This window comes from Pseudonaja textilis, chromosome 3, assembly GCF_049901715.1.
Source record: "Pseudonaja textilis isolate UNSWEBS1 chromosome 3, rPseTex1.2, whole genome shotgun sequence".
Taxonomy (NCBI): domain Eukaryota; kingdom Metazoa; phylum Chordata; class Lepidosauria; order Squamata; family Elapidae; genus Pseudonaja; species Pseudonaja textilis.
The window spans coordinates 30,766,053-30,791,557 of NC_141992.1; the positions used below are offsets into that span (position 1 = coordinate 30,766,053).

The 25,505-nt window shown below is 40.6% G+C and overlaps 1 protein-coding gene across 1 annotated transcript in view; it reads left to right on the top strand.

Moving 5' to 3' along the window:
* GGT7 (gamma-glutamyltransferase 7) overlaps positions 1-25,283 on the top strand; it is a 41,916-nt gene extending 16,633 nt beyond the window's left edge. Inside the window, exons 2-15 of the mRNA XM_026697623.2 lie at positions 262-488; positions 4,421-4,572; positions 6,770-6,887; positions 7,362-7,429; positions 8,781-8,854; positions 11,220-11,416; positions 12,350-12,437; positions 12,924-13,051; positions 15,379-15,467; positions 21,656-21,805; positions 22,768-22,885; positions 23,491-23,628; positions 23,903-24,002; positions 24,471-25,283. Coding sequence (XP_026553408.2) covers positions 262-488; positions 4,421-4,572; positions 6,770-6,887; positions 7,362-7,429; positions 8,781-8,854; positions 11,220-11,416; positions 12,350-12,437; positions 12,924-13,051; positions 15,379-15,467; positions 21,656-21,805; positions 22,768-22,885; positions 23,491-23,628; positions 23,903-24,002; positions 24,471-24,634 — 1,811 coding nt within the window. The 3' untranslated portion in view covers positions 24,635-25,283. The remainder of the gene's footprint in view (positions 1-261; positions 489-4,420; positions 4,573-6,769; positions 6,888-7,361; positions 7,430-8,780; positions 8,855-11,219; positions 11,417-12,349; positions 12,438-12,923; positions 13,052-15,378; positions 15,468-21,655; positions 21,806-22,767; positions 22,886-23,490; positions 23,629-23,902; positions 24,003-24,470) is intronic.
* Positions 25,284-25,505: the final 222 nt, after the last annotated feature.

Genomic DNA, 25,505 nt, shown 5'->3' on the forward strand with positions numbered 1-25,505 from the left:
AATTAGTCCCCTTCTCTGTGTATTGTTAAACATTATCTTTAGATTGCCGAGAATTAGTGAGAATTATATGTAATTTGACCCTGTAATACCTGAGCCAGAAAGATTCTTGAAAACTCACGTCAGCAGAAGAACAGTGGTTTTATTGGGACATTAACACCAGTAATGTAAGTGTCTCATTGGATATGCTTTAAACGAACACAGACCTGAACTTATTCCTGCTTGACACGTTTTTTCACTTACGCTTTTCTTTTTTGATTGAAGACCCCGATTTGTTCCTTAAATCAGCTCGCCTCCAGCGCCTGCCTTCTTCTTCATCAGAAATGGGAAGCCAGGATATCTCACCACTTCGGGAGACCAGCAAGGATCCCTTCTCTGGGGACTGCAGCTGTCGTCAGGATGGTCTGACTGTGATCATCACTGCCTGCCTAACATTTGCTACAGGAGTCACGGTGGCCTTAATCATGCAAATCTACTTTGGGGATCCCCAGGTAAGAAGAGGTATTGGATTGTTGTTGTTGTTTTGCTTTGAAAAGGTGATTATGTTGAGGTTGGAAGAACATATCTCGCATATATAACAATGATTTCTAGTATTATATGAAGAAATAACTACAACTCTGCAAGCAATACTTCAGTGAAAGCTAAATTAGGAATTGTTTTACTGAGATCATGTAGTGAAGCTGCTGATTTGAGGCTGCTGTATTTACTAAGATTCTTATTTATTAATTCAAGGAAAGATGTCCTTGAATTCCTGTTAATAGAATTCCTTTCCCTTCCCTGTTATAGTTAGGGATGATCTATGTACTAGTAAGCTTTGGCAGTACAGCTACATGGTCATCCGACTTTAGACTATTTATGCTGCTGTGTTCTTTGTTTCTCTCTCTTCTCTGCTTTTCTGTAATTTTTGTTTTAGTTTTATTGCTTTGTATCATATTTTGGGATTTTTCAAACAATGAAAAATGGCGGCTAAATGGATGCATCAATAAGATGTATATAAGTATTTCACAAGTTACTATTTTTGCTAGTAGTGTTCAATGCTGTGAATTAATCTTTAACAAGGTTCTATCAGAATGGGCTTTTAAATCAAGGAGATCTCTTGCATATGGGAGTCTGACTGGCCTTCTGCTGGTTTCTTATTATAGAGTACACCAGGGTAACATGGCCAATTCTAATAAAATATCTATGTGTTTCCCTTGCATTATAATTTTCCTGACATTTTATGGCATTAAATACATAACCTGTTTTTCTATGATATGAAGATATGTGTCTTTGCTAAATTAAACAGATCTGGATTTGTCCAGTGCCTGAGACATCACCATAAAAACCCATTTCCTCTGACATTAACTCCATGATTAAGTTATATCAGTAAATGTTCTGAGATCCAGAATGAGGTCTTTTTATAAGATATTGTAACAGAAGAATAAGATACCAATAAGTGTGAAGGTGTTTTTATAGAAGATCTTCATTTATATACAGGTGAAACTCAAAAAATTAGAATATCTTGCAAAAGTTCATTTATTTCAGTAATGCAACTTAAAAGGTGAAACTAATATATGAGATATACTCATTACATGCAAAACAAGATAGTTCAAGCAGTGATTTGTCATAATTGAGATGATTATGGCTTATAGCTCATGAAAACCCCAAATCCACAATCTCAGAAAATTAGAATATTACATGCAATCAATAAAACAAGGATTGTACATAGAACAATATTGGACCTCTGAAAAGTATAAGCATGCATATGTACTCAGTACTTGGTTTGGGCCCCTTTTGCAGCAATTACTGCCTCAATGCGGCATGGCATGAAAGCTATCAGCCTGTGGCACTGCTGAGGTCTTATGGAAGACCAGGATGCTTCAATAGCGGCATTCAGATCTTCTGCATTGTTCGGTCTAATGTCTCTCATCTTTCTCTTGGCAATGCCCCATAGATTTGCTATGGGGTTCAGGTCAGGTGAGTTTGCTGGCCAATCAAGCACAGTAATGCCACGGTCATTGAACCAGGTTTTGGTGCTTTTGGCAGTGTGGGCAGGTGCCAAGTCCTGCTGGAAAATGAAGTCAGCATCCCCATAAAGCTCATCTGCGGAAGGAAGCATGAGGTGCTCCAAAATCTCCTGGTAAATGTCTGCATTGACCCTGGACTTAATGAAGCTCAGTGGACCAACACCAGCAGATGACATGGCTCCCCAAATTAACAGACTGTGGAAACTTCACACTGGACTTCAAGCATTTTGCAGTGTGTGCCTCTCCATTCTTCCTCCAGACTCTGGGTCCTTGGTTTCCAAGTGAGATGCAAAAGTTGCTCTCATCAGAAAAGAGGACTTTGGACCACTGATCAACAGACCAGTTCTGTTTTTCTTTAGCCCAGGTAAGACGCTTCTGATGTTGTTTGTTGTTCAGGAGTGGCTTGACAAGAGGAATACGACATTTGAAGCCCATGTCCAGGATCCGTCTGTGTGTGGTGGCTCTTGATGCACTGACTCCAGCCTCAGTCCACTCCTTGTGAAAGTCCACAACACTTTTGAATGGCCTTTTCTTGACAAACCTCTCCAGGCTGCTGTCATCCCTGCTGCTTGTGTACCTTTTTTGTCCACACTTTTCCCTTCCACACAAGTTTCTATTAATGTGCTTTGATACAGCACTTTGGGAACATCCAACTTCATTTGCAATTACCTTTTGAAGCTTTCCCTCCTTATGGTTTTCTGCACAACTGTCAGGTCAGCAGTCTTTCCAATGATTGTGATTCCTACTGAACTTGACTGAGAGACCATTTAAAGGCTCAAGAACCCTTTGCAGGTGTTATGGCTTAATTAGCTGATTAGAGTGGGGCACTTTGAGCCTAGAATATTGAACATTTTCACAATATTCTAATTTTCTGAGATTGTGGATTTGGGGTTTTCATGAGCTATAAGCCATAATCATCTCAATTATGACACATCACGGCTTGAACTATCTTGCTTTGCATGTAATCAGGTTCACCTTTTAAGTTGCAATACTGAAATAAATGAACTTTTGCACGATATTCTAATTTTCCGAGTTTCACCTGTATATATATTACCAATAATGGGCTAGTATCTGGGATGCAAAATTTTGGACCACTTTTAGGTACAGTATCTGCAAAGCATTAGTTTTTTTCTCTATTTCTTTGCTGACATGTAATGGTCATTTTGATAGTCACTGTAGCCCCAAATATGCTAGAATTAAAATAGGGCTGTCATTCTGACAGAATGTATCCATGTGATTGCTAAGAGTTGATAAGGATTTCATGGCATCTATATCAGTAAGGTAGAGACAGTACACATTTGAAACTATACAATAATTGCTATGTAAACTGTCATTACCTTTCCATAACCCACAATTACAATTACCCTAAATCCACTGCTACCCTTCACAAAAAGACCTTGACTATGGTCAAATGTGGCAACTTCAAATCTCAACCAACAAATGCTCTGTCTCACACATTGGGAAAAAATCAGAACATAACATACAAGCTGTATGGACATAACCTTGTAGATGACCAATACTCTGTCAAGGACCTTGGGGTACTCATGTCTAATGATCTAAGTGCCAGAGCCCACTGTAATAACATTGCCAAAAAAGCATTAAGAGTTGTTAATTTAATCTTGAGTATCTTCTTCTCTGGTAATGTTGCACTGCTAACTAGAGCATACAAAACATTTGCTAGACCAATTCTCGAATACAGCTCATCTATCTGGAACTCGCACTGCATATTGGACATTAATACAATTGAGAGAGTCGAGTTATTTCATGAGAAGAGTCCTTCACTCTTCTGCTTGCAACAGAATACTTTATACCATCAGACTTGAAATTTTGGGCTTAGACAACTTAGAACTATGCTGCCTTTGGTCCAACCTAAGCGTAGTACATAAAATTATCTGCTACGATGTCGTACCTGTCAATGATTACTTCAGCTTCAACCACAAAAATACATGAGCCCACAATAGATATAAACTTAAGGTTAACCGCTCCAAACTCAATTGCAGAAAATATGACTTCAGCAACAAAGTTGTCTATGCCTGGAATTCACTACCTGACTCTGTGGTCTTTTCCCCAAACCCCCAAAACTTTAACCTTAGACTGTCTATTGTTGACCTCATCCCATTCCTAAGAGGTGTGTAAGGGGCGTGCATAAGAGCACCAAAGTGCCTACCATCCCTGTCCTAATGCCGCTTTTATTTGTACCCATGTACTCATAATCATGTACCTAATTATATCTGTTATCTAAAACATAAAATAAAATAAAAATAAAAAAACAATTGCCAGGTACTTCCTAAATGTACTATCATGGAGCCAGCCTGATGATTGACTGAATAAGTCTAAGGCTGAGGGTGGTGGGGGACTTTCTAATGATTCAATCAGTTGCAGTTGTAGCTATTGTCTCACCATGTAGTTTTTCACAGATATTCCACCAGGGTGCTGTAGTCACTGATGCTGCTCGCTGCACCGCCCTGGGGATTGAGATACTGAACAAGCAAGGATCCTCAGTGGATGCAGCTATTGCCTCAGCCTTATGCTCAGGAATTATCAACCCTCACACAGCTGGCATTGGCGGGTAGGTGTCCAGCAGAATCTCTTTTATCGATTTGTTATCATTTTACCAAGAAAAACATTCAGCTAGATCAGCTAGAATACTTTATTGGCCAAGTGTGATTGGACACACAAGGAATTTGTCTTGGTGTAAATACTCTCAGTATACATAAAGAAAAGGTACATTCGTTAAGAACCAAGAATCATAACGTACAACACTTAATGATAGTCATAGGGTACAATCAACAATCAAATCATACTGGGAAACAGTGAAGTGGGAGGGGATGGGTGATAAGGAGTGATGAGAAGATAAACAGTAATAGTAATGTACACTTTGTAAATAGTTGAACAGTGTTGAGAGAATTATTTGTTTAGCAGAGTGATGGCTTTTGGGAAAAAACTGTTCTTGTGTCCAGTTGTTCTGGTATGCAGTGCTCTATAGCGTCGTTTTGAGGGAATTCACTGAACAGCCCCTGTTTCTATTTTTCATTGATGGATGAATAATTCCTGTTCATCCCCACATGAAATATATTGTTCTGCAATGATGAAAATCTTGTGAAATACAAAATTATTGAATGATAGTCTTGTATTTTAATATCTGTTGCTCAAAGAGAAGATTTTAGATTGAAAGACACTGAAAATTTGAGTATAGAATGGATTTTGCCACAAGACATTGTGGAGAAATCTTATACCGCCAAAATGTTCTCTGCTGGTTTTTATTTTTCAAGTTAAACGATATAGGACCTTATCTAGGGAAGACATCTAATGAGTGGAATCCAATTTGAGTAGATTGGTGGCTAATTTTTTTTCCTGTGAATTCCTTCTGGCCAAAGATCAAGCCTAACCAGATTGCACCGCCAGCACCTCAAATTTTGAATGGTCATTGTTCCAATGTTTTAGTATAACCTAGGTTGTCTTTGTAATCCTAACTGCTCTTGTGACTGTTGCCATGGTGTCAGGGATGTCCACTTGGCCTGGTAAAGTTAAGATAGTGGCCACAATGGTGTGGCCATTGTGGCCACTATCTTAACAAACTCTGTTTTTGGCTGCAACACATATTGCTTATAGCTGTTGCTTCCCATCAATAATCAGGCTGTTTGTTTTAGGTAGATATTATACAAGTTAGATTTCAAGGTCTCAATGGCTGGAAACCAGGAAGCTCTAAAGCATATAATTACATGAATTATGTAACCTGATAATGACCCACCAGCTGGGATCTGAGAGAACTTTTGTTAAAACTGGAAAATCCAGTTTGGTATCCACTGCACTTAATTAGAGAATAAAGAAATAAAAATAATCCACAAAGATAAAGCCAATTTATACTTCCTTTTCATACAGACTGGACTAAGACTTGAATTGCTCTATTTTAAATGGTGTATTAGATGAATAGTAGCTATGGTTTAAGAAGAGAAGCATATATTAGCCCTCTTTCTATTTTATCATAAGGACTCACTTGTATAATACTAACCTGAAGAGTAGGAGTCTCTTAAAGCAAACACATCAACACAGTGTTCAGAAAAGTTATTTTCACATTGCATTTGTTATATTTAAGCATTCTATTATTCTTTTTTATTAATGTCCTGTACATTTTAAAATGCATTTTGTAGCAGAGGTAAGTGCTTTCAATTTTATTAAATTTTATTAAATTAAATTAAGAATAGACTTGTATAGCTCTGATATAGAAGAAGTAGAAAGCAAATTTACAACAGATTGATCTATTATATATCTATCTAGAATTGCTTATTCTAATATTCTTTCTTGAGTGTTTAAGCATTGTCAGTCTTAATTTGGTAAAATGAAACAGCTGCTTTGAGCATCAAACCAAGACAGATGTCAAACTGGAGCCAAGTTCCATTCACTGCTCTCCCTATTCACTATCTCAGCTGTTTTTTCATTGTGTTCAGAATACATCTGTCTCCCATATATCATTATGAAGAATCCTCAGTTCAGTTCAGCACATTGTAAGATGCAGCTGTTTCACAATGCATTATTTTGAGAACTCCTTCAGAATGACATTGTTAAGGCAGTCAGTAGAGAAAAGAGTGGAGCTGTCACTGTCTCCAAGAAAAGGATGCACAGGAGGGTACGATCAGTCTTGGGTTGCTACTTAAACTACAAAGGGTAGATCCTTTGTACTGGAGCCCAGCTGAGAAAAAGTCATTCTGGAGATGACAAAGTATTCTTAATGTAAATTTTACTGATCTGTGATTCCACTGTTGCAGTGGAGGGGTAATGCTGGTTCATGACATCAAGAAGAATGAAAGCCAGGTTGTTGATTTCCGAGAAACCGCCCCCTTCAACATCCAAGAAGACGGACTTAGCAAGTTTTGGGAAACAAAGGTGGGTCATTATCTTTATTATTTAGGTAATGAATAGGAATTGGTTGGTAAAGGTCTCCATTCATCTCTTGTCATTCCTTGTTTTTCTCACTGAATTAGTAAAAGTGCTTTAAACAAACTTTTATCTTCCTCTTCCGATAGAGACTCTCTTGACTTTGTTGGTATTTTTAACAACATCCCCCATTTTCATGGTGCAATGGGCCTCACTCCTGTTTAAAGAATTTGCATCTTCTCTGTACCTTATCTTCTTGCTTCTTATTTGGGTTTTTCAAAGTTTAATTTTATTTACTCATTTCAACAGTCTGTAAAACCATTCTGAGTTATGGTTCAATGGATAGCTTTACAAATTAAATAAATTTTAAAAATGTTTTTTTTTAAAAACAAATGGATTTAAAGTTAGATTCCTTTTAAAACACTGTTTTCAAAGTTCTTGACTCTTTCCTTACATTCTTCCCTTTTTTTATTTTTAATCCAGCCGGGTCTCTTGGTGGGTGTTCCAGGAATGATCAAAGGACTCTATGAAGCACATCAGTCTTTTGGGAGGTAAAGAACATTTGTCATGTGGATGTACTACATTGTTTGATACCAGCTGGAAGATGAAGTTTGTATGTGTTAAATAACAATATGCCATGTGCAAGGGTTGTTTCTTCATATAAATGGAAGTAGTCAGATCCACGTGTCATATGCAATTTTTAATGTGTATCTATCAAAAGCTAATACTGTAAGTGCAAAAATAAAATGTGAATGGGACAGACATGTTCACTGTGCTAAAGTTTAGTTTACTTTATTGTCATTGCACCACAAACAACGAAATCAAACACCATCTTCAGTGCACATCATGACCATGACCATGAAAATAAACACAAACACAAACACACATCCTTCACCCTTCACACATTGAACCGGAAACCCCAACACCATACCAACACTGCACTATACAGCAACACTGCACTAAAGTGCACAAAGAAATAAGATCAGTCATCTCTCTGAAAAACCTTTCATCTAGTAACCAAAAATCTCTCATATCAGGGACCAGTCGGTTTTCAAATACCGAAGAGGTACACAATGGGAGTCTCCAGAGTTTGTGGGGCCCTTGGATCCTATAATGTAGCTTTCAGATTGCTTCTAAAAGTTGCTAGGAAATTTAATTTCTATCAATTTCTATCAGAACTTTATAAAATTTGTAGGGAGAACACATCTATTATCTCTCTTTCATTAGCCTAATTACATTTAATCAAAGTTTTACATTCTGTTATCTTTGCAAGTGTAGCTGTTGGCAGAGGTCCTAGAAGTTATGACTTTCTGCCAGATGTCTTCTAATTTTTTTCACTTCCTATTATCACATTGCTTCAATTCTACAGTACTTTGACTTCACACTTGTGTCACTTTTGCTTTTCTTCTTTCTGTTCATTTCCCTTGAAAATGCAAAGCTTGGACAATATATACAAAGAATAATTTTGTTAACAATATTGAACAAATTTAAATGTAATCAACTCAATTTTAATTCTAGTCCTGGCAATTTCTGGCCTGCAATTAGCAGCAGCAGCAGCTTCTCTTCTTGTTCTTTGTCGTTATTCACCTTCACCTCTCCCTCCTCTTCCAATATTAGTATTAGTTGTTTTACTGCAAGCCCAAGCATGAAGGACATGAACTTGGTGAAAAATTGTGCACTCCATTGTAATTGCCATTCTTTGTTTATATTTTGATATCTGTCAGTAGTTAGTTATGTATGTCTTCTTCAGAACAACAGAAGGACAAATAAATTAACTTGAGTTCTACATAAAATGGAATTGAAAAATTCTGCCTAAGATTATTTGATAACATTTTCAGTATGGTTTTATATTCCTAATGAGATGAAGACTATCAAGTCAAGCCATTACTTCTGTTTTTCCAGGCTGCCATGGAGACAGTTGTTGGGCCTTGTTGCAGACATAGCTCAAAATGGATTCAATGTCACATATGATTTAGGTGAGTGCTTTTGCAGAATAAGAGGTATGGTGAAGCTAGACTGTATGTACAAGAAATGCCACATTTTTTTGATGCTGGCCAGTGCAGTATTTCTCCAAATTTTCCATTACTATCAGTATTATTATTTGCTTTCTTCCAATTATATTTTGGATTATGAGAACAGGATGACATGGTGGTTAAACGGCTGAACTAGAGATGGGGAGACTCAGATTCTACTCTTTTAGGCAAGAAGTTTGCTTGAGTGATATTGGGCCAGTCATCCATTAATAATAATAGCAACAATAAACATACTATTCCATCCATCCTTCCTTCTACACTTGTCCCCACCACCTTTTCATAGCATCTACTACAAGATTGGGGAGAACCAGTTTGATAAAAGTTGAATATTGATTCAATTGATTGAGAATTGTACAGAGAAATAGATTAATAAATGTCTTCTACTCTACCTTTGTTTCTTCAAATTATTTAATTGATTCTTAGACAATATTGTTGAGTAAATTTCATGAAATTTAATTCTGAATAGACATACAGAAGATGGATATTAATTTCAATTCCTATGCCCTAACTCCATCAAGTAAATGTCATGCAACAGCTTATAAAACACTAGGTCTGCTTTCAAATAAGACATATTTATAATAATATAATTAAAACTCTTAATTTTTTCTTCTATTTACATGTGCCTATATGCACAGATACACACACACACACACACACACACATATGTATGTGTGTGTGTGTGTGTGTTTTGGGACTTAATGCTTATAATATCCCTGTTGTAATAACTTATATGAAAGACTGTATAATAATTAGATTAGGGGACTGAAGGAGTAGGAAAGAATTATTTTATTTATTTAATATAATGCTTAGATTACCTAACAACTTTTGTCAGCTTATAATTAAAACAAAAACAAAACAAGAAGAAATAATCAGTGGCTCAAATACAAATATAAAAACTACCTAACAGATGCTCAGTCATCACCCTGCTTCAAAGCCAGGGAGAACAGTCAAGTCTTAATAACTTCCTCAAAATGAAAGTTATCTGGGCTTCCATTTCCAAAGAATAGGCACTGTGACAGAGAATGGAACTTCCTAGGTCTTGCTAGCTGACACTTCTTAAACAATTGCACCTACTGAACCCAACCTCACTGGGGAGACAGGAATAACTGGAGTCAAGCAGGCCTTCAAATACTCAGGCCCTATGCCCTAAAGGAAAGGTTAAAGGCCAGACAAAAAATTCATGGTCCCCAGTAATAGCTTCTTGAGAATGGAATGAACCTTACCACCTTTAGGGATAAGGAGATGACTCTTTCCCTCAAAGAAGCAGCTATTGCTCCATGGATCCAACCACAGGTCACTTTCCAAGCAGGCTTGACTTGCTTAAAATAATCCTTTAAGATTCTGCTACAGACATCTCCACTGGACAAAACCACAGCTGGAGTCCTGGGCTATCAATGATCTGGTATCAAGAGGGATGGCTGTTGGGGCTGTTCTCAGATAGCAGTCCCAATGTCACTATGTATGGCCCACCATCAAGCTCTCACAATCCCATCCCCTGCCTGTCATGGTCTCAGTGACTCTACCGATTGTTCATTCTCTCCCCAGTTCCCTCCCACTCCTTTTTTCTTCTTGCAGGCTGAGGCATCCATTCACCACACCCTTTCAAACAACCCAGCCCCTCATGGAAATATCAAAACTCTACCATGAGAGCACACTTGTTTTCAAGCATTCAAACAGCACATGAGGATCCTGGATCCTGCAGCAGTTTCCCAAAACATCTCTGTTACATCACTGTCCTTTCATCTTCTACACAGTCCGAAAAAGATTTTAAAAATTAGGTGTGAGCAAATACTCCAGTTCCTGACTTCACAGGGGAAAACAGATAGACTCTCATTGTCAGCAGAGAGGGTAACTTTCTAACACCAGCAAGGAACTCAAGTCCACAAGAGCCTCCTCCCAGCCTGGCACTGTCCTCATCACATCAGAAGTCTCCAGGTACTTTTCAGGGCATCTCCTGAAGTCATTCTTTCTGGAAAAAAGCATCCGGGGAGGTCAAATATCTAGACCTGGCACCAAGGGGATGGCAGAGATTCCTTCAGGTTTGTGCCAGGATCTCAACTGGAGCTACACAACACAAAGCCAGCATCCCAGCACAACCAGCTATAGAAAACACTTTAGGGATTAGAATAGAAAAATAGAAAAAAACCTTATTTTTGAATCCAGAAGTCCCTAAAAGTGAGAATATTAGATATATTCAGTATAACAGGTTACAAGTGCTTTTAGAAAGAATTTTTCCTCAATTTCTAAGTTAGTTTGGAAAACTTTAATAACTCAACATTTATTCTTTTGTTATTTCTGTCATTTGTAGCAATGGCTATCAAAGAAATGAAGGAACACTACAACCATTCAGAAAAATTCAGAGAAATCTTCTTTCCTGATGGGCAACCTTTGTTGCCAGGAATGTTTGTGAGAAGACCAGATCTAGCAGCTCTTTTGGACTTGATTGGATCAAGAGGAGTGTCAGCTTTTTATAGTGGAAATGTGACACAAGAAATTATTTCAGAGGTGAGTCATTCATTGCTGTTCTGTACATTTGTCTGTATACATGGGTGTATGTATGAGTGAAGAATATTCTTGTTAGTGGCCCAAAGCATTTTTTTATGGAAAGGTCTGAAGCAAATAAACTAAACACATAAAACATATAATTGCAGAGAATTCCAATTCTTATTTAAATTAATCTGGGACAATGAGTTTCAGCTGCACTTGGGAAGCCTTATTTTAAATTTTCTCTAGTATTCCAAACATTGTGTAATGGTGGGAAAAGCCTGTTTGTCAGCCACTATCAACCCCCACTTAGCTAAAAGGGAATATTTGTTGTACTAGGATGCACTCATTAGACAGGCCCAACAAATCTAGGAAGTAATCAATATGAACAGGATGACCTATGTAAAATTGGAATTTTTCTTCTTTCTCATTCTCTTCAACTGTTGATAAATTTGTATAGTTCCTTCAACATACTAAAATATGCATGTTATAATATGTTTACAGATAAAATAACTTCAGATCATTGTTTTGTAGTTGCTTAGCCATTTTTAAAGTTATTTTAAACTATGACAATGCACTGGAATTAATAACACTATGATCCTGATAGCAGTGTTCCAATATTTGAGGGGCTGCCACAGAGAGGAAGGGGTCAAGCTATTTTCTAATACACCTGTAGGCCAGACAAGGAATAATAGATGGAAACTGAACAAGAAGAGATTTAACCTGGAAGTAAGGATAATTTTTCTGACAGTGAGAACAATCAACCAGTGAAACAGCTTGTCTTCAGAAGTTGTGGGAGCTTCATCACTTGAGACTTTCAAGAAGAGATTGGACTGCCATCTGTCAGAAATGGTGTACGGTCTCCCCCTTGGGCGGGGGGAGGGGTTGGAATAGTTGACCTACAAAGTCCCTTCCAACTCTATTAATCTGTAAAATCTGTAATTCTCTCACTAGGTCCTTAAATCTGGAGGTACTTTGTCTGAAGAGGACTTTACCAACTACACTGTGTTGGTTGAAAATCCAGTTCATACAATATACCAAGGTAAAAAACCTCTTCTATAACCTCTGCTATTATTTCTATCATTTAAATTTTAATTTTAAAATGAATTTAGGAAGTACAGCTACTTTTTAGGAAAAAAAACTAGAAACCTAGATTGCACTTGTTTATAAATTAGCATTGTGCTCAGAAAACAGAATGAAAACTAAGCCTCATTTATGTCCATAAAAACTGAAAAGAGAAATAATAAGGTATTCCCAAACCTTACCATGTCATTTCTGCTGAAGTCACAAGTTGCTTTCAAAATATTTATTTCCAGACAGTTTTCTCATAACAGAGGAATCTGAATAACAGTTTCAGAAAAAGCAAGACTAAGCTTATAATGTTTTCTTACATAGGAATCAATCTTGCCAAACTCAATAAGATTCTCTTCTGAATAGATTGTTCTGAACTCCACTGTGTAGCTGCCCTTGGTTTCATATTAGTCTAACCCAGTTTTTCTGTGGATTTCTCCTTCTTTCACTTGAATAGGACATCTTGTTCTGAGTCCACCACCTCCACACACAGGTCCTGCTTTGATCACAGCCCTAAACATCCTTGAGGGATTTAATATTACCAGTCAAGTAGGCAGGGAAATTATTCTGCATTGGATAACAGAGGTAAGACCTGCTCAGCCAAATTGCTTGGATTTGAAGTTCTCATAAGACTTTGTTTCTTCTTTGTAATATACAGTATATACCATACTATTTATGCTATTTGCAAGTAAGGTACAAGAAATGTTTTTTTTCCAAGATAATATTTCATGAACTTAGAGTATATGCTCTTGAAAATGGAGTCATAGATTTTGTACAGTTTAAAACCAACTGGTTAAAATTTATTTACTTTTCCATATAAATATATCCAATAAAATTACATGCAAAGTCATAAAAAGGATCTAAAAATGTATTTAAATGCAATATATTTCACTGGCAGAAATATGGTCAGTTGCTTCTAATGACTGGGTTTTGGCTTATGAATGTGCAACGAGCTATAGGTTCCTGAACACTGATTAATTCTCATCTTGAAAATGTTTGTCTATTTTAAAACTAGGATAATAATTCATGTTAATATAAACTATTTACAAAATGTCTACAATAAGTGGATATAAACTACAAGAGTTTTTGAAGAGAAAATTCATGAATTAATATTCTTTACTGTCTCCTGATTATTGGAAGATGAGACAATCCTTTCACACATATTAGCTAAAAAGCACCTCCTTGTGGCAGTTACACTGTAAGTGAAATATAATTTTCTATGGCTTAAAAAGAAAAAAACTTCTACTTTTTTTTCAGTCATCTACGTTATCATTTTTTATAGTATATGGCATATAATTTGAAATTTGGCTAGTAAAAAAATCAGGGAAAGTTCCTGCAACAATTATGGTCAGGCTCAGTTGATTTTCTATACCACATCTAGAGAATACTTATTTTTATAATGGTCTATGTTACATAAATTTGATATATGCCTGATAAACGCAACTGCATTTTAAAAATAATTAATAGACTTCAATGTGATACTTAAAATAATAAAATTCAGGAACTGCAGGTAAACGTTCTAATAAAAGAAATTCAAATGAAGATTTCACTGTGAAACTGATCAATCTGAAAGTGTGCTAACTTTGTTTCTGTAGCGTTGGGCCACACACGAGAGAGTGTTTTCTCTTCACTGAGCTAGCATGGTGATATATTAGGAACAGTCACTGATTCATTCCAGAACAAGCATTTCTTGGCTTTAAGTCAAAAAGAAGTATTACTGTTTTCAGCATACCTAATAATGTTCATAATATGGCATGCTTTTAAAGCTAATGCAACATGTATTCTTAAACCATGCATGCTTACTTCACAATAGATGGGACATGTGGGTCTTAACCATTTCCTGTGGTTATTGAAACAGACAAACACAGTTGTCAACAATTGTATTCCTTGACTTCTAGAAATGCTAGGAATAAATACATTTTAGAAAATGTAATGATTTGTATATTTCTGCTATAATCAAGTAAGTTAGGTGTTAAGTATGAAACTGGACCTGAAATTGAATCATCTATCAATTCCTCCCCTTCAAGACTTCAATAAATATTGATCACAATCTGGAGTCGGAACAGAAGGTTAAATGTTATTTGCTTCCAAAGTGTTTTTTTTAAAGATACAAACAGCAGGTATTAATATTGTTAAGAGAGCCAGCACAGTGTAGTGGTTAAGGCATCAGGCTACAAATCAGGAGGCTACGAGTTCTAGTCACACCTTAGGCCCATAGAAGGAGACAATGGCAAGCAATTGCAAAGTACTTCTCAAATTTCTCAAAAGAAAATTGCAGAGATTAGTCCAGGCAATCACTAGGAGGGGTCAATAATGGGTAGAAGGTGCACACATGCATGTGTGCGTACATATGTGAGTGAGCACAGACACATATAGAATGTTAAAAAGATATGTCAAAGTAGAAACAGTGAAAAGGACAGGGGTTTAGAACTTCTTTCCCATCCCATAATACAAGTTAATTATATTGTGTGCCCAGCATTAATTTTGAACAAAGAACCAAAATGTTTTAATTATGAAAATAAAAATTGCAGGTCTTGCCTGAGTGTTGTAATCTGAGGGAAGGCCTCTCTCACATTTCACCTATAGTGGCTGAGTTTTCTTTTAACAGTGACAGTAGGAATGCAGCTTCCATTATATTGAAGGACAATAGGCTACCTGAGGAGCAGAGACCTACCACATAAATTGAATTTCCAGCCCTGCTCTGCTATTTCAAACACTTGTAAGACAAGTTATTAAGAAGAGTAATACAGCTTTCTCCGATAATAGAAGCCACTCCTTTGGCTATTGTAGAGGGAATGAGAGAAACCATTGTCTTCTTCAGGCAGCATAAATATCCTGGCTGTCTCTCTCTGGAGAGAGATTTCAAAACCAACTTCATGTTCTGTTTATTTTTTCCTTTCTATTCTATGTAGACCTTAAAAGTTGTGTTGGCATTAGCTAGCAGTTTGGGAGATCCTTTCTACGATGCATCCATTTCCGACAGCGTGGAAGATATGATGAGGTGAGTTTCAATTTCTGATTATCATTCTTTATACTGATATTATTTTTGTCATCATGCTAAATGAAGAAAAAGAATAAGAAAAACTAAGTCAAATGAACTAAGGAAAGAGATGAAACAAAAGAAATATTACTAACACAAGTCTCAGCTGCCACAATTCATTATATCTCCCCAATCTTGTTATCCTTGCAAACTATTCTTTTTTCCACCATGTCTATCTATTGGTTCCCATGTTGTTTTGGGGTTTTAAACTTCTTACATCTCTTTTCAAGGACCCTTTGTGCTCCATCCAACAAAATGTTTCTTAGCTTTCTTATTGCTCTAAACCAGGACTGTTAAACTCAAGATCTGGCCCAGTGTTTAGATCTGGCCGGTGGGGCTGCCCTGAAAACAGCAAAGGACTGGCCCACGATGCCTCTGGCAGCGAAAACAGAGCTTGGGAGGGCTATGTGTGGCCCTCCAAAACACTGTTTTTATTCTCAATAAAATGTAAAAAAAAAAAGACACTGTTTTTGTCCGCGACGGCCTCCTGCAGTCCTCTGCCAGTGAAAATGGAGCTCAGGGGGGTTGCACGCATCCCCCAAGGTCTGTTTTCACTAGCAGAGGGCTGCAGGAGGCTATCGCGATCGAAAAGGGAGCTTGGGAGCTCGCCCAGGCCACTACAGGCACCCTCCCTGTCATGAGTGACATCGAATTGGCCACCCCAGCCTCCCAAGGTCAAATGCAACTCTGATGCAGCCTTCAATGAAATTGAGTTTGACACCCCTGCTCTAAACCATTCACTCTTATAGTTTTGTTTTATGACTCAGTCCTTAATCATTTTCTCTATGTAATATCAAACCACCTCACTTCATCACCTTATTTCTGATCATTTATTTTTATATTCAGTTCACATTCATTAAAGACTTTTTTTTTCCTGTTTTACCACAAATATTTCTTAAGTAACCTAGCCCTTCTGCATTCAACAATGAATGGGTAGAGACTCTTGGAAAAAGGCGATACCTCTGGTACCCAAATGTAGGCTTTCAAAGATGGCTACTGTAAAATGTAAAGTTGGCTACTGAGAAGCATTTTGAATGCTATTATTGTTTCTGTTCTGTACAGACATTTGAATACTCGAAATCCGGCAGCCCGGATTGGCTAAAGCGCACAGCCACCGGATTGGCTGAGTGCGCGGCACTGATTGGTCGTTCGGAATCGACCGCGATTGGCTGAGCCGATCGCGGGCGATTCAAAACGTTCCGTTCCGCAGCACTCAGCAGAAAGTGCTTACAAGCCGCGCTTCTTCCCACTCTCCCCACTTGTGTCTTATCCTAATAAATGAGCTGAACCAAGTCACCGACTCGTGTCCTTTGTTCGTATGAGATATACGACACTGGCGACGAGGTGGGATCTTAAACAAGTCCCACACCGCCGTGGCCCACGGAACCGCAACCGGCAGCATGGCCAGCGGCAACGTGCCACCGCTCCCTTCAACCAAGCTACGGAGGACTGGGAATCGTACATAGACCGATTCCTCATGTTCCTGGAGAGTAGCAACCTCAAGGGCGCGAACGGGCAGAGGAAAAGGGCCGTTTTCCTCACACACTGCGGGCCGCAGTGTTTAAAATGGCAAAAGCCCTCGCCAAGCCGCTCGGCGTAAAGGCCATGGACTGGGCTGATCTCGAACCGCTGCTGAGGAGCCACTACGCACCCGCCGTGCCCACCCTCATCCGCCGGCACGAATTCTACCGCCGCGATCAGAAGCAAGGGGAGGCGTCAGCAACTTTGTGGCCGACCTCAGAGACCTCGGGGGCCTGTGCGGTTCACCGATCTCGATGAAGCCCTGCGGGACCCGTGTCGTCCTCGGCCTCCGGGACCCCGTCCTGCAGGCGGATCATGGCAAAGGCGACATTTCCCTCGCCGGCGCCCTTGCCGAAGCCACCGCAGCAGGCGACCCGGAAATCAGCGGCCCAATTGCGGCAAGCCGGCACCGCGGGCGACCCGCCATGACCGGCGACCGCGACCCCGAGAACCAGTCGGATTCGACCGCCGAGCAGCCGCCTCCACACATCACGGCGATCTCGAATCCCCCTCCGACTCAGAAGATGACGAGAGGACATCCACCGGCTGCAGACGGGACGCGACTGGCGCGAGTAACGGACCGAAAATCAAAGTTCCAGTGCGCCGGCTGCGGCGGCGAACACCAGCGGTCGGAATGCCGGTTCTTTGATGCAATATGCCGGCATTGCGACAAGCGGGGCCACATCGCCAAGGTCTGCCATTTCAAAGCGAAACCACAGCCCCGCCACCGAGAGCGGCAGCCGGCGGAGACGCGACAACGCCAGGCGCGACAACACCCCCAAGGAACCGCGACCGGGATAGCGAGAGCCGTTGGGCGGGAAGCGAGGAGCCGCCGTTTCAGCGAAAACCGCCAGTGCGAGGAAGCGACCAGACGGTCATCGTTGGCCATTCCTCCAACTGGGATGGCCGGAAGGTCCACATGGAGGTCGCCATCGAAGACCGCCCTGCAAAATGGAAGTCGACTCCGGATCTTACCTATCCATGGTCGAGTGGCGGGAAATTAAGCGGCTAGTACCCTCCATGAAGCGGCACGAGCTGGAGAGCCAGAAACTCATCCTCAAAGACTACCAGGGGAATCGCATCCCGTGGTAGGGACGGCACTTCAAGGTCACATTTAAAGGGCGCACCGAAATACTACCCTAACCATCGTCGGCGAGACAGCCCCAGCCTCCTGGGACTTCAATGGTTCGCGCCGTTGGGACTAAGTGACCGGCACCAACCACGTCGCCGAGGCAGACTGGGAGGAGCAGCTCGTGCGCAAGTTCCAAAGAGGTCTTCGACGGAAACCTAGGCAAGTGCCGGGGCCCCCAATATCATTCAGCCTTGACCCCACCATTGCCCCTATCCGCCTCAAACCCCGGCGAGTGCCTTTTGCCCTCCGCCCCAAAATCGATGAGCAATTAAATAAGCTCATCGAGCAGGGAGATCCTCGAGCCAACGGACCATGCCCGATGGGAGACCCCTATAGTCACCCGATAAAGCCAGACGGGTCGGTGAGAATCTGCGGGGACTATAAGGCCACCCTGAACCGTGCGCTACAACAAAGCGCCTACCCCATCCCAGTAGTGCAACACCTTCTACACTCACTGGGGGGCAGGGTTTCGCCAAACTCGACCTGGCCCAAGCCTATCAGCAACTGCCGGTCGGCGAGGAAACCGCAGAAGCGCAGACTATAGTCACACACCGAGGGCATTCCGCTGCAAGAGGCTCCAATTGGAGTCAGCGTAGCCCGGGGTATTTCAAAGCCTAATGGAGAGGCTCCTCCGGGCATAAAAGGGTAGTACCCTATTTTGACGGTGTTGGTAGCCGCGGCCGACCAGAAACAATTGGAGGGCCGCCTAAAGGAAGTACTGCAAAGATTCCAAAGTGCAGGACTAAAAGTTAAGAGGGAGAAATGCCAACTGCTGCGCACGCAGCACGGTGAATTCCTGGGGTACCTACTAGATCAGCACGGAATCCACCCACCGAGGGCAAAATAAAAGCCATCAAAGAAGCCCGAAACCCAGAAACAAAACTGAGTTACAAGCATTCCTGGGGTTGATTAATTTCTACAATGTTTTCCTGCCCCAAAAGGCGACCGTGGCGGAACCGTTGCATAGGCTGCTCGACAAGGCAGCCACCTGGGCGTGGGGGAGACGAGAAGGGCGCTTTCAACAAAACCAAGGACCTTCTCACATCGGACGCTGTCCTCATCCAGTACAGCGAGACACTCCCCATCATGGTAACGTGCGACGCATCACCCTTCGGCGTAGGAGCCGTCCTCAGCCACACCCTCGCCGACCGGAAAGAAGCACCCATCGCCTTTTTCTCAAGGACACTTTCAAAACCCGAAAGAAACTACAGCCAATTGGACAAAGAGGCTCTAGCAATCGTCGCAGCCGTAAAGAAATTCCCACGAATACCTTTACGGCAGGACCTTCTCCATAATCACGGACCACAAACCGCTGCTGGGAATACTGGCGGGAGCCGGGCCACCCCAATCATCCTCTCCCCAAGGATGACAAGGTGGTCGAATTCCTCGCCGCCTACAATTACCGGCTAATCCACCGCCCGGTAAGTCAATCCCATGCCGCGGATGCCCTCAGCCGCACACCATTGCCCACCCTGGGCGCTGACCCAGCACCCACCAGATCCACCCTGAGCATCGAGACCTTACCAACCTACCCTGACCGCGTCAGACATTGCCCTAGCAACCAATAAAGACAAACGTCTGGCACAGGTCCTAAGATGGGTGGGAAAAGGGTGGCGGAGAAAGGGCGTGGACAACGAGTTCAAAGCTTACCGGAACCGACAAACAGAGCTATCAACGCAGAAAGGCTGTCTACTGTGGGGGGACAGAGTCATAGTCCCAGAAAAATTGCAAAAGAAGTCCTTAGCATGCTGCATGAAGGGAACCCCGGCATCGTTAGGACAAGAGCCCTGGCCAGAAGTCACGCCTGGTGGCCAGGGATGGACAAGGAGATCGAAGCCTGGGTGGCCTCCTGCAAGCAGTGCCAGGAATCAAGACCAAACCCCCCGCCGCCCGATCCTGGAATGGGAAACCCCTCGGGGGCCATGGTCCCGAATCACGTAGATTTCGCGGGACCAACCAGAGGACACACCTTCCTGGTAACCGTGAGCGCTTACTCCAACTGGCTGGAGGTAAGCAACATGAAGACAACTACCACAGACGCCGTCATCAGAGAACTCAGCAAGCTCTTCGCAACCCATGGCCTTCCCGATGTCATCGTGTCAGACAACGGCCCCCAGTTCACCGCGCTAACCTTCGAGAAATTCTTGGCAGAGCGAGGGATCCGACACGCGTTAACGGCACCGGTGCACCCGGCAGCGAGCGGAAGGGCGGAGAAAATGGTCAATTCACAAAAAGACCATCCAAAAGATCGAAACCGGGGACATACAAGACAAAATAAACCAGATGCTACTAATTCAGCACATAACCCCGAGCACTATGACGAACAAGAGCCCAGCGGAGCTACTAATGGGAGAAAATTGCGATCACCGCTCGACCGTTTGCACCCCACATACAACCGGAAAGACCCCTGACTCCACCAGCAAACGCAGAACATTCGCACCGGAGACAGGGTCTACGCAAAAAACTTACGGGGACCCCCTCTGGATACTGGCAACGATCACCCAAGCAACAGGCCCACACTGTACCACCTTCAAACTACCGACGGACCGGCGTGGAAACGCCACATCGACCAATTGAGAGCAAGAACCACCGCATGGGAAATACAACCGACACGCAAATACCAGACACTGAAAGGAACCGGCAAAACACCAACCAAGAGGGAGGAAGCCCCAAAGAACAAAAAGAACAAACCCACCCAAAAAGAAACCAGCAGTACTCACCACCTGAAGAACCGGAGAGCGACCCACTCGAAGCCTCACCTGGAAGGAGCAGCCGAGCCAGCTCAACCGACCCCGGAAGCCCGGCGGGAGCAGCCAAGCCAGCTCAACCAGCCCGGAAAAGCCGAGCAGGAGCAGCGAAGCCAGCAGCTCGACCAACCTGGGAGACCAGGAGGGGCCGCGGCGAAGGGCCTGACTCACCCTTCCAGGCGGTTCCATCAACGAGGCGGAGAGCGACAGGAGTCCCACCCGAACCGGCCGACAGCCAGGAGACAACTGACCAGCGCAAGTCAAGTCGGAAAATATGGAGCCCGCCTACTTATGGGACTACGTCACGTAGGACCAAACCAAGAGGAGGGTGTTCTGTACAGACATTTGAATACTCGAAATCCGGCAGCCGGATTGGCTAAAGCGCCATGGCCACCGGATTGGCTGAGTGCGCGGCACTGATTGGTCGTTCGGAATCGACCGCGATTGGCTGAGCCGATCGCGGGCGATTCAAAACGACCCGATTGGCCGCAGCACTCAGCAGAAAAGTGCTAAGCCGCGCTTCTTCCCCACTCTCCCCACTTGTGTCTTATCCTAATAAATGAGCTGAACCAAGTCACCGACTCGCGTCCTTTGTTCGTATGAGATATACGACAGTTTCTATATTTTATTTATTTGTAATTTCATTTTTTAAAAGTATCCTGTCCTTTGTTTGATCAAATATCTATATATTTGGTGAGCAAAGATCAAGACAAATAATAATTCCTTCCTGATTTTTCTTCTCCTTGCAGTAAATCTAAAGCCAATTTCCTGCATCAGCAGATTGATTCCCAGGTTTTTCCCTCTGATCTTCACATCCCACATTTCTCTATTGAAAGTGGCCCTTCAGCTAGCCAAGTCCTTGTCATGGGACCTGATGATTACATTGTTGCTGTTGTAAGGTAAAAGGATTCCTAATTTCTGAACAATTAACCTCCAGCTATGAAAAGGATCTTGGATTGTGATGATGGTAGTGACAATATCTGGCATCTGTGAGAAAGGGTTCCTCTATTTTATGGATTAAAAATAAAATTGCCACAATGATAATCTGCTCATATCAATCTGTGATGGGGAAAGTTCCTGTGCTGTTCTGTTTAACTTTAAAGCTCAGCATTAGATCTCTGCAAATGCACATCATATAGTCTTTTGGGGAAAATAAGAAAAACAAGATGTGGTTTTCTGTCTTCCGAGTCTAGGCAATAGCTCTATTGTTCTCTGGAAGTCTTGTATTCAAATATTAACCCCAAACCACCCCTGCTTTAGCTTCTAAGCATAGGTAAGGTCATCCAACTGCCACCAGTTAAGACAGAACTGTATTTTTTTTTCATTTAAAACAGATATTATAGCAGTAGTAGATTGGGATAACATACTGAAAAAAATAGAACAAAAATATTTCATGCACTTTAAATGCACTACTATCATTACTTAGAAATGTTGTACTGATCTGATTTTGTAATTAGTTTGCAAAATCTGAAAAGTCTAAAAATAATGCAGAGAAGAGGAACTTTTGGTTAAAATGAGAAAAAAAGCTTAAAACAGACTTGTGAGAGAATGCATTGTGTAAAGAAAATTGAGAGGGAGCAGATTATTATTATCCCTTTCTCATAATATTAGAATACAGATAATTCCTGGGTAATTGATTGTTGTGTGATTCAGACAAAGTATTACTTCTTGAAATGTATGGAAAGTGGTACCATAAATGGATCAAGCTACATAATATATTAAAGATTGAACTTGGGTGTGATCTGTAAGAACTCTTTATTCTGGACAGGCTAAAATGATTTATACAGTTGTACAATACTGGACAGTTAATTGATTTGGAAGACTTGAATTCTAGCCCAACCATCTTTCTGTTTTATTTCAGTTCCTTGAATCGACCATTTGGAAGTGGAATAATGACTTCTTCAGGAATCCTTCTAAACAGCCAGATGTTGGATTTTTCTTGGATGAATGAAACAGAGGACCATTCCTCTTCCAACTTGGTAATAAATTATAAAATTATTCCAGGACAAAAAATGAAAACAGGAATATTAGTATATTAGTATGCTCAAATATTTATACCCGATAATTAATTTAATTAATTAATAGAACATTAGCAACATTCTATTATGTTTATAATTTTACATTACTTATATTTTTAAAGAATCATTGGGTTGGATTTATATTAGTGAACCCTCTAAATAAATAAACTTGATTTAATAAGAAATATTGATGGAATGTAAATAAAGATAGTTTTTAGCCAGGATAATTTTCATTCAGAGTCTTTATATTATTGAAGCTGAGCACTAGACAAGTTTGAATCTACTTCACAGCAGCCATACAAGTTAGTTAAAAAAAGAATCAAGATTTTACTGCTAACTTTTGTTAAGTTACTTAACAAAAGCAGGACAGAAAATTCCTGAGTCTATCTAGAAATGGTTTAGCCACTTAAGGTGTCAAGACTGAGAAACTCTAATCTAGTCCTTAAAAATGGTATTTGTACAAAGGAAATTGAAGGAAACATAAGGAAACTGAACCTTGAAGAGCAATGGAAGCTCCTAATGATATCTTTAGCAGTGTTTTAGGGGATAACATCTTTTTCTTGCAGAGGAATTTTATTCAACCTGGGAAACGGCCTTTGTCTTTCTTACTACCCACTATTGTTCGGCCATCAGAAGGGATGTGTGGAACTTACCTGTGCTTGGGAGCCAGTGGTGGAGATAAGGCTTTAAGCAGCATTATGCAGGTAAGTTTTGGGCACAGGATTAATAATTTCATTATGGGAGTAGAGAACACTGCTTTGTTCAGGCAGTGATTCCCATCGATTGGAGGGCAGGTCAGTGAAGTGTAGAGATTCCACAACAGATTTGTGCCTCTACAAGGATTTCCATGCACAGGCTACTGAAAGCATGTTTTTCTGGTGGGAACTTGTTGCTTGCTCAGTCTTTGAACAGTAGACAAGACTCAGGGTAAAATTAAAGAATAATCCATTCATAATTGATTTCATTTCTTTCTGACAGATTTTAATAAATGTTTTGGCATATAACAAAAATCTAAGTGAGAGTCTATCACTTGGACGGCTTCACCCTCAGCTACAATCAAATATTCTAGAAGTTGACAGTAAGTATGAACTTCTACTAGGTTTCCTTTAATATGCTGACATAAATATTTTTTTCCAAAGTATCTAAAACTACTTTGCAGCCCTTCTCTGCTAGACATAGTCCATTAAACTTTATAGCATGCAAGTATAGAAATAAGGGATATTCTTTTACAATAGACTACATAAAAGACTGAGGTTGAAAAGCTAAGCAGGGATAGACTTGACCAGTACTTAGATGAGATCACTGCAAGCACTTTAGGCTAGAGTAGGAAGTAACAAAAAAAAATCTCCAAAGAAAAAATAAATTGCTTTTGTCTTTTTGCCAATATAATTTGATGGACTTTTTCCTGAAATCACTAGAAACTAGATGCAAAATGGGAAGAAGTTACTGTTTCGTTATGTACCTGAGAAAACAAAATGTTTCAAGTTTACTCAAATGGAGCATTATTGCTCTAATGAAAATAACTTTTTCAAACCTTCCTTATTAGGTGAGTTTCCAGAAGAAGATATCAGCTATTTTACAACCAGAGGTGAACATGTAAAGAAAGTTGAGGTCCTCTCTATAGTTCATGGAGCCAGAAGAACAAACAATTTCATAATTGGTATGAAAGACCCAAGAAGTGTGGATGCAGCAGGAGCAACAATATTATAGCAACTCTCAGATGAGTTTGTTCCTCCAAAAAAAAAGGCTTTCCCCCAAAATACATTATGCATGTTTCCAAACAGTTCCTTTATCATTCCCCATAATGTGGAACAAGTGGTGTTTCTATGGGTTTTTACATTGCTACATAGTCCCCTCTGCAATTCTGTACTAAAACAATGAAGCCTGATCAAGATACAGCACAGCAATTAGAATTTTTGTTCATTATGATCTTATAAAAATCTCAGGCATTATTATAATAGCAGCACAGGGAATAAGTTTAATTTTGATAGCTAGTCCAACTATTTGATGCACCACAGTGAAATAATTCTAAATTGAGCACAGGGAATATTTGAGAAACTAACAGTTGATACTGAAAACGTACCATTTTAACAGTGTTAGTGGAAGATTCACTGTTCAAGGAATATGTCTATTTTCACCCAGGTTCTTAATAAAATAACAAACAAATCTAACAATCAAACACAGTTCCATGAGTTTGAATTTGCATGGAAAATACATATATCTAGGAAATATGCCTATTTGCTGATATTGATAGCAATTAATAAATTTCCTCATCTTCAATCTCTGGAACAGTTTTGCCGTTCGTAAGAATGTTTTCTTGATGGTTTTCCTTACATGGATAAACACATACTGAAATAAAGATGTGTGTGCTTTTTTTTCTTTTAAGGTAGTTTGTTTGCCTAACCTTTTAGAGTAAATCAGGCAGCTAACACAGTACCTGACATCCTATGTACAGCGGATTTCAGTATAACATGGATTTACACATATCATTCAAGTGTGCTTGTTAGTTGTACTTCTCTATTCATCAGTGAAGAAAGAAAATGGTACTTTGATAATGCAGAGTGCCTTCATGTCAGTACCT